General features: G+C 46.1%; 5 protein-coding genes across 5 annotated transcripts; 2 read left to right on the forward strand and 3 right to left on the reverse strand.

The window, feature by feature from the left end:
* Positions 1–189: 189 nt before the first annotated feature.
* Positions 190–1149, reverse strand: VTP01DRAFT_4534 (uncharacterized protein; the record flags this gene model as incomplete). The annotated part of the gene is made up of 2 exons (XM_069383226.1): positions 190–889; positions 953–1149. The coding sequence occupies 2 exons, from the start codon at positions 1147–1149 to the stop codon at positions 190–192; spliced, it is 897 nt and encodes a 298-aa protein (XP_069243948.1).
* Positions 1150–3771: 2622 nt separating this feature from the next.
* On the forward strand, positions 3772–4281 carry VTP01DRAFT_4535 (uncharacterized protein; the record flags this gene model as incomplete). Its single annotated transcript, XM_069383227.1, has 1 exon — positions 3772–4281. One exon carries the CDS (start codon positions 3772–3774, stop codon positions 4279–4281), a length of 510 nt encoding a protein of 169 aa, XP_069243949.1.
* Positions 4282–4364: 83 nt separating this feature from the next.
* VTP01DRAFT_4536 (uncharacterized protein) lies at positions 4365–4577 on the reverse strand (the record flags this gene model as incomplete). The annotated part of the gene is made up of 1 exon (XM_069383228.1): positions 4365–4577. One exon carries the CDS (start codon positions 4575–4577, stop codon positions 4365–4367), a length of 213 nt encoding a protein of 70 aa, XP_069243950.1.
* A 236-nt stretch (positions 4578–4813) lies between these two features.
* Positions 4814–5819, reverse strand: VTP01DRAFT_4537 (uncharacterized protein; the record flags this gene model as incomplete). Its single annotated transcript, XM_069383229.1, has 3 exons — positions 4814–5293; positions 5357–5490; positions 5552–5819. The coding sequence occupies 3 exons, from the start codon at positions 5817–5819 to the stop codon at positions 4814–4816; spliced, it is 882 nt and encodes a 293-aa protein (XP_069243951.1).
* Positions 5820–6055: 236 nt separating this feature from the next.
* On the forward strand, positions 6056–9076 carry VTP01DRAFT_4538 (uncharacterized protein; the record flags this gene model as incomplete). The annotated part of the gene is made up of 7 exons (XM_069383230.1): positions 6056–6438; positions 6527–6638; positions 6690–7569; positions 7631–8027; positions 8093–8479; positions 8540–8778; positions 8838–9076. The coding sequence occupies 7 exons, from the start codon at positions 6056–6058 to the stop codon at positions 9074–9076; spliced, it is 2637 nt and encodes an 878-aa protein (XP_069243952.1).
* Between the last annotated feature and the right edge of the window lie 261 nt (positions 9077–9337).

The raw sequence follows: 9337 nt of genomic DNA on the forward strand, positions 1-9337 counted from the left end.
AAAAGACAAAGCACCAACTAGATATACATTCCAATAATAACAGTCAACTTTTTCTTTTCTTCTTCCTTGCATGTATCCAGCAGCGGTGCGATACATTGTAGGGTATATACGAAGCAGCAGTAGCAGATGGAGGAGGAGGATGGGGTGCGAGGGCGAGGGAGAGGTGGGGTATTACGGAGAAAAAGGAAGTTATTCAACATCGCCAGCGCGTGCAATACCTTCACTGTACCAGACAACGACTCCTTTGCGTAGCTCGCGCTTCCAAAGAATGCCGCGATATTGGAAGGTCCAGAAACTCCAGAAACAGATCATCGAAGTGCCGGCTATTGAGCTGACTAGAAGCAACTTGAGCACGCTCAACGGCCTTAGGAGATAAGCCAGCGTAAATCCATCAGTCCACGCCAAAGCAATGTATACAAGTCCCCACGCGCTTCCAGAACCTAGGAGACACCATATCCGAAACGCCAGCAACCGGAAAGCTCCAGATTGCCAGTAGGTCTGTTTCGTTGTCGTCTCATCGGCTTCTAGCCGACTTACAAACTCCCACATGATAATGCCCCAAGCATTCCGTCTTTCGACAAGCAGCAGCCAAAACAGCGTCGTTGTCGGGTGGGTAAGGTCTATCGTCAATCGCTCGCTAAAGACAAAGATCCCAAGCAGCCAGCCTGTCCAGTACAGTGATGTACCGTAGACGACGCAGTGTCGTTCGATTGCGGGGAGCTGCAACCAATGCGCGAGTAAATGTGTCAGGTGAAATGCAAGGTGAAAAGTGACAAAGAACGGCGGAAAAGTGTGTGTCCAAGGGCGTGGATGTGTTGCTAGGATATGCAGGGATAGCAGGATGATGGCAAAAGTCAATGTGTATGTCAGGTAATTATAAGATATCCGTCTAAAAGACAATTGAGTCATATATATTCATATATACATGAATTTGGCTACGAACGAAACTTACATTGTACGTGTACTTTTTAGAATGGGGATCTCTCGATCGTGCTTCTTTTTGTTATCGTGATCAGACGACTCCTCCGTATCAACGGAAGAGAACGACGGCTTGTCGTCGGAATAGTAGCCCTCGTCGCTGCAGAATGAGCGGGAGGAACGAGTCGACGACGAAGAGTGGTAGTGGACAGAAGGACGTAGTTCTTCCATTCAAGTAAATGTGCAGCAGGTCAAACAGGAATGCATTCGCGAAGGGGAAAAGAAGGTGGAACACAGAAAGCCAAAAAAATAAGGGAATGGCTGGTGCGTCGTCCGTGATCTCCCTCTCCTTGTCGTGCCCACGTGAAAATTCAATTATTCGCTTTTCACATGGATCTGGCTTTTTTGGCAGATCCCGGGTGGCATGATTGCAGCTTTCCCGCAGCATGCTGGGATCAGCAATTGATGCGAACAACTTCCAGGCCTAATATACGCTGGCATATCCAAGTATTATTGCATTTAGATATCAAAAAGCACTGTGTGAGGTATAACAACGTTGGCAGTAGCTTAACTTTTGGGGAAACCTAGGTCGTCGATTGACGCACTTCAAACTTTATCGACAGTTGAAGATTCGAGAATGAATGATGATTATCTAATGCGCTAGCACTGTGAATGGGGTTACAGTCGTACGTTTCGCAATCGTAGCTCAGCGACAAGCGACATATGCCACCGTCAGTACTCACCCGTACTAGTTATAAAGCGGATCCATTTGCAAGTTTAGACGGTAGATCAATCGAATATTGTATTCATGTGTTGAAATATACAGACGGCACGTCGATCGTTTGAGGAAAGTATATATCGGAAGACTTAAACCGAACTCTGATAGCAGTGGTTTCTTCCCTTTGCTATTAGTTCTGCCAGATATTAAATGCCTACGGGACGTTTGTGTATACTTCCAAATGATGTCATAAATCCACAAATGTGTTGCGTGACAAAGCTTTCGTGCTCCAGAACTTGTCAGACATACGATGTCTGCAAGCACCATTCATCTTTCAGTGCGCAGCTGGTAACAGGCCTGGGACAGAGTATCTACGCCAGTATAGCTACATAGGTAGAAGGGAGCATATCCTGTCCGATGCATGGAAACAAGATACAGACATACGTACTGTATGAATGCCCCTGAGACCACGAGTAGTTCTCACATACATACAATATTTGCGCAGAGCATCTGTCGGAATAGCAGCTGCGATGCTCATTGCTGTACAGGTCGCAAGTGTAAAGAACACAGACGTCCACATAGATATACATAGAGGTTATAGCACCATCTCACAAAGTTTACATACATGAGTATATATCTGATTATCTGGCTGTTGCTGGAAGGATGCCCTTGTAATAAGTCCTTCCAAAGCTAATTAGGTCATTGTTAACTATGCAACGCTTATTGGTGACTGTTTACATTTATAGGCAGGCCACAGCACTGGTTCCTGAAAATAGAGCTATGCATATGAAGCATATTAAGATATTTCACAGTTTGGGGAAATGTCCTTAGACTAGGACCCACAGCAGGGAGGGGAATGAATTTGGCTACATCGGACAGATGCAAGTCTTTATCATGTACTTTTGTGCTCTTGTCGGATTATGTGAAGTTCTGCATTTCAAAGCAGCACGCCCATTCCCGCAAGCACGTTTTTGCCGTCTGACAAAGCACACGAACGACGTATGGCAGTCCTCCGACTGAAATTCTTATCATTTCCTTATCGTCTCGACAATCATGTAGACTTGTCATATATCTGTATGAAAAATCTTTTTGCTGACCTATTTTTATGATTTTGCTCTTGTAAAGCATAGTGACATGCTTAAATCTAGTTATTCCGGAAACAATGATTGTCACCAGCGTACATTTTTTATTACAATCAATATTATCTATTATGCTGTTGATACCCCATCTTCAGCTTTGATCCGTCTTTCTGCAAGTTATGATCCGGACAATGTAGCGTTTAATCAATACAATATGCATTGTTTGTTTGCAAAGATCGTTTATAGTTCCTTTGCAGAAACAACAGGTTGGACAGCTGGTGCTATAGATGTTGATGTGGATCGGTTACTGCAACTGTGCTCTGGTTTAGAATCAACAGAAATCAGCTCGGGTGCTTATGATGAAATATAGGGCATGCATACAGCTATCTCCGTTTTCATTGGAAGATCTCTGTGAAAATTTTGCAGTGGCTAGAGAGACGACGATGTATCAAGAACTTTATCCGAAGCTGGCTTGGGACCTGTTTGTTTGTTTCGGTGGGTGCGGGTTCCGTTCCAGTGTAAAAGCCGAACGAAGAAGCGGACCCCTAAGTATGGAATGATGGATTGCTAATGGAGAAGAAGAAAAATTAGGTTATTTCAGGACCCATGATCACGATGGCGAATAGGCATTGACGAGAATGTAATTATCGTTAGTATTGATGATGTTTGCTACCGGGCGGAAAAAGGTCTTGGCAGTGTGTGTGTGAGATCAGCAAAAGGGAACCATGCCACGCAATCGGTTGCTAATTAATGCGCATGGGCTCTAACCGGTTAAAGCGGCGTTCCATTTGCCACGCGGTTTGTATTTGACGAGTTGTCTCCGCCTCTCCGACGATAAAAATAATGAGAACAATAGAAACCATTTCATTTTGGGTGCAAAGTATGCGTGGAAAGGAGAAATGGCTTTCATCGTATCTGATCATTTCTGTGCATTCGCTGCCTCTGAATCAATGCATTTTTGACAGCTCAAGAAATGTGTAAACAAAGGGGGCATCTATTCTTTGTACTACCTGAAAATTTTGACGCCCTTCAAAGGGACCGATCCACCCCATCCCAATGTCTAGATCCTCCGGGCCGTTCCAATATAAAAGGGATCGCCCTCCTGCTGCCATCTCGCCACTCTCCATCTATCTCACTACTACTACTAAACCACCACCACCGACGCTGGACGTTCCGCACACACCGCCAAAAATGCATCGCTCTACTGCTGCTACCAAACTTCTTGTCGCGCTCCTTTTCTTCTTCGCTCTACTCGCCAACGCTGCCCCTATCGAGAAACGTGCTTCGTACTCTGGCGACGCTACCTTTTACGAAGTTGGCCTGGGTTCCTGCGGCGAAACGAACAGCGACGACGAACTGGTGGCTGCCTTGAGCTCTGAACTCATGGGATCTGGAGAATACTGCGGCAAATCTGCTAAGATTAAGAGCAAGAGCGGATCCGTCACTGTCAAAGTTGTCGATACTTGCCCATCCTGCGCCAAGGGATCTGTCGATTTGTCGCCCGCAGCCTTCAAGAAGATTGGTGATCTCTCAGAAGGCCGCATCTCCATCACTTGGAGTATCTAGATTATTAACGTGAAATGAGCAATTTTTTTTTCTTTCTGCATTCCATCCCTGGAGGATGGCTGGATATTCTTTTTTAGCATACCTTATGGTTGTATAACGTTTTCTCCTGCCTCTACCGTTTCATCCACCACCACCACCTTTTCTTTCATTGACTCAACTCTCATACATTCATTTGTACAATATCGACCTTTTTTCTTCTTCTCCTTGTCGTGTAACTCTACAGAAAAAGCTCGAATACACAAAAACATTTCATAAAACTCCAATGTTAACTTTGGTCTCCCTAAATGATGAAACATTCTGTGCGACTGTCTCTTTCCAAAAACAAGATCTCTTCCGTTTGGACACTGGACGTTCTGGTCCCTGCATCTTTGGTCTCCGAATAATGGTGGGACGTGCGGGCCCCTTTTCTCTTTGGGTTGAAGGACCGTCGTTCCAGAATGCCTGCTCACTATACAAACATCGTTGCTGTGCCGAGTTCGGCGCTTTATTGTTACTACACTATGGTACAAATCTACAAAAATGGAAAAATATTCTACTGCTCAAAGGCCATGCGATTTTCAATCTTGCCAATGCAAGCAATTTCTACAGATACGACGTCTCCGTTCTGCAAATATTTCGGCTCCTTCATGCCCATCGCCACACCAGCTGGAGTACCCGTCATGATGACGGTGCCTTTCTCGAGCGTTGTGCCTTGTGAAACAAACGATACAATTTCAGGGACGTGGAACAACAAATCGGAAGTGTTGGTTCTCTGACGGGTCTCGCCGTTGACTCTAGTTACGAGATCGAGCGCGGGTCGTTCGCCCAGAATCTTGGCTGATATAATAGCAGGTCCGATCGGCGCATACTTGTCGAAGCCCTTGCTGAAACACCATTGTGGAACGCCACCTGCAAATTTGGAATCGCGCTGCCAGTGGCGGCAGGAGACGTCGTTGGCAACGGTGTACCCGGCAATGTATTCACTGACTTGTTCAACAGGGATGTTCTTGCCTGTCTTGCCAATGATAATGGCCTAAGTACACAAATGATGAATTAGTTATTTAAATTGAAATTACTCGTCCAAAATTAAACTTACGAGTTCACCTTCGTAATCCACTGTGCCCTGAGCAGTTCTTGGGATGGGAATATCTTCGTACGCGTCGGCAAGGCACGTTGAAGGCTTGATAAAGATGGAGGGATAGGGAGGAGGTGTGCGACCACCCTCGGCAACTATAAGAGGAAAAATGAATATTTACCGATATTTGTAACGTTACTGTTTCTTCTTGCTTACTGTGAGCTTTGTAGTTGAGACCGATACATTTCATGATAGGAATTTGTTCACGAGTCAGAGGAGCAAGCAAACTCTGGACCTTGATAACTTGATCTGTGATTATAGCTTCATCAGATAGAACATCGCCGACAATGACTTTTGCTTCGAGGGAACCGGTAGCCAGAAGTTGGTTAACAGTATCTTCCGCCTTGGAGATAATGTGTTCTCCGAAATAGATCTTGTTGTCAGTACCGACGAAACGAATAAGACGGGTCCAAACGGGTGACATGCTTAGTATGTGAGTACAGAAGTCAGGAGAGAGAGAAAACAGATCTTGCAAAGGAGTTGTGTATTGGGCTCTTTATAAAGTGTAAACCTATAATAGATGCTGGAACCAACAACGTCCTTCCGTGCCAATAGGATGAATTTCCAGTCGGCTTGCTGCTTTATCTCCACATTTACCCCGCAAAATAATGCCCACGCACGGGGTTGGGGGAACTTAACAGTTTCATCGCTGTAAGCATAATGATACCCACCAAAGTTCAACCGGAAGCTGCGCCTTCTAACAATCGGAAGTCTCTACCACCGTTGTCACTGCTAGCAGAAGAACAATTACCGCCAACAACCTCGCAGGCAGCAGCAGCAGCACAGCAGCATCCAGGTGGCCTCCTGCCCATACTGCCCGCTTCGTCGGTGCGATCGTTACCACTCTTTCCCGCACCAGCGAGGAAATCACAGATTCGTCCTTCCAAGCGCCAAAAGATCTCACTCGCCTGTCACGAATGTCGACAGCGCAAGACAAGGTGCGATGGAGCGAGGCCCATTTGTGGATCGTGTGCAAAAAAGAACCTGCCTCCAGAATCTTGCCACTATGAGCCGGAAAGAGGCAAAAGAGGAATCAAGAGTCAGTATGTATATTATATATAAATTTATTAATCATTCTGTCACGACTGTTGAAAATCTCTATTTACTAACGCTCTGTTAACTGCTTTTCAGGTACGTGCAATTGCTCGAAGACCGAGTTAGAGAACTTGAGCGAGCGAATAGCGATACTTTTGAACGTGAACAATCGTCATCCATATCGAGCAACTTTAAACCCTTACCTCCGGTAGGTAATTTACAGCCAAGTGATTAGCCGTAGTGCTCATTGGGTTCCCAGCGTCCTCACGAACCCGCTGGCCGGTCTGAGCAGCAAATCACCCAAAATTCAGATTTCATGCAAGATGCCACATCAACATCACCGTTTTCTGCATCAGCAACCCAAAGTATATCGGTTACCCAATCAATATCGTCCATGTCAACAGAATTCTCCTCCTCCCAGATAACCGCAGTGCCTCTATTTTCATCGCAAAGTGTCTCTTCGAGTATTCAAACATCAGCATCTTATCAGAGCCCTTCGTCGTCGAGAGGTCTACCATCCGTGCACAGTGTACACTCGGATCCTACATCAATCCATAGCCTTACCTCTGCACCTCGGAACAGGCGAACCAGCGTGCATCCCGACGACATTGCAAGTTCGCCCACCACGACTGCTCTATCCGATGCAACGAGAAAACGAGGAAATCAAGACGAAGAAGACCAGGTCCAAATCGATGCCATGGGTGCTGTCAACAACTCTGACAGTCAAGATCACGATGAAGGAGGAGACGATGACCGTCACGGCTACTTTGGATCATCCAGCGGTCTCTCGTTTGTGAAGGAGGTCCGGCAAGTCATTGGAAAGAAGACTGCCTCTTACTCCTCCTCCTCCTCGTCACCTCCATCATCACTTTTTGGAGGCAACAGCGACGAGCGTACGCGAAGCAGCAGCTTTTTGCGAGGATCATCATTGCGACCGCCGTCGTCGGTGCGCGGCGGACACTACAGAGGCATCATGCTTAACGACTATGTGCTTCCACCCCGCAAAGTCGCTGACGACCTAGTGAAAACGTACTGGAACCTCGTGCATTGCTTATATCCGTTCTTGCATCGACCGTTGTTTATGGGCACGTATGTTCGGCTTTGGAACTGCTCGGAGAGCGAGGATGAAGAAGAAGAAGGTATAAATATCAACAGCGGAACCTGTTCCTTTCTCTCACCTGATAATTTTTTTTTTGGAAGACCGGCTGGAAACAGATCCGCTGTTCCAATGCATTCTAAACCTTGTGTTTGCATTGGGGTGCCAGTTATCGCCAGAGATCAACGAGCTAGAGAGGGAGCCGGCGTCCGATGTGTTCTTCCAGCGATCAAAAAAGTTGCTGCATTTTGATATCCTGGAAGAGGGTAACATTATGGTGGTCCAAGCACTGCTCTTGATGGGTCAATATCTCCAATGTACAAATATGCCCGGACGCTGCTGGCTTGTTGTCGGCTTGGCCATCCGTGTTGCTCAAGGTCTCGGTTTGCACCTGGATGGTCGTCCTCCGCGAAGCATGAATGCTAGTCGCGGCCGATCTAGTAATCAGCTCGACAAGGAACTCAAGAAAAGACTGTGGGGAGGATGCATCGTTCTGGATAGGTAAATTAGAATGAAGGGCAAGGGTAAAGGAGCAATTTGTCACTTACACATATTTACACAATAAGATTTATATCAATGGCGTATGGACGTCCGTTCATGATTCCGGTATCACAGCATCCTGCATTGCCTCAAATCATCGACGACGATCTGCTTTCCAGTGAGAAACCGGCAGTCCAGCCAGAGGACAAGCCGAGCCATATGGCGTTTTTTGTGCATACGCTGCAGTTGTACGAAATTATGGGAGATATATTGAACACAGTCTATTCCGGTGGCGACCGCCGATCTGTCGCTGGGACGACGCCGGAACAAGAAGGTGGTTTGAACGCCGTCATACGTTTGCAATCAGCACTGAGCTCATGGGAAAGGGCACTTCCCTGGTTCCTGAAACCGTCCGGGCTTGCTTCGATATCTGACAATGCCATTATTCGACAAAACAATGTATTGCGAGCACGGTAAACTTAGATCTATGTACGTCGCATTCTAGAATTCATCGTGCTGTTTTCCAAATTTAGATTTCTTCACACCTGTATATTGCTGTATCGGCCATTGTTTGCATACTTTTTTGCCTCGGAAGAGTCGGGACATGCGAGTGTGGAAGAGAAGAGCACATCTGCCAACATGGACCTTCAAAAGTCAGTTTACATAAACTGCTCGACTGTCTGCGTACGAGTCGCACAGGAACTCGTGGATCTGATACGGCATACAAACCACAAAAGTCTCCATTTGCCAGCTTGGTGGTACAATATATTCTGTAAGTCGATAGTAACGGCGATCTCGAAAGGAAAGGAGTATATAATGTTATTTCTTTAGACTTGTACACGGCTGCGACAGTCTTGCTGATGGCTCGATTATTTCCTCGGATAAAGCAAGAAATCGGCGAGAAGTCTCTAGCAGATAGCTGGGATAAGTGTCTCAATTGCTTGCTGGAATACCAAGCCTATCACAAAACCGCAAAATGGTGCTACAAATCGCTACGCGATTTGGACAACCTTGCTTTCCAAAACAACAATGGTAAAAGTTTGAAAAATGAACTGGTGGATATTGGGTGATCCTAATCACTCACTCTCTCGCATGTTTTTTCTTTAGATAATTTCGCATCTGGAATGTCGGGTATACAGATACTCAACACATTATCTAATCATACATCATCTATGGCGCAGGCTGTGCCTGATACATGCGGCAACGCTAGAAGTAACTGCTCCGCCGATGAAAACGACGCGGATGTATCTATGAGAAATACAGACGAAACGCCTCCTCCAGTAATCGATCCGAACACAGCTGATTGGCAGATAGATTTGGCCGCCTTCCTG

The sequence above is a fragment of the Rhizomucor pusillus genome, assembly GCF_041956525.1.
Source record: "Rhizomucor pusillus strain CBS 183.67 unplaced genomic scaffold VTP01scaffold_2, whole genome shotgun sequence".
NCBI lineage: Eukaryota > Fungi > Mucoromycota > Mucoromycetes > Mucorales > Lichtheimiaceae > Rhizomucor > Rhizomucor pusillus.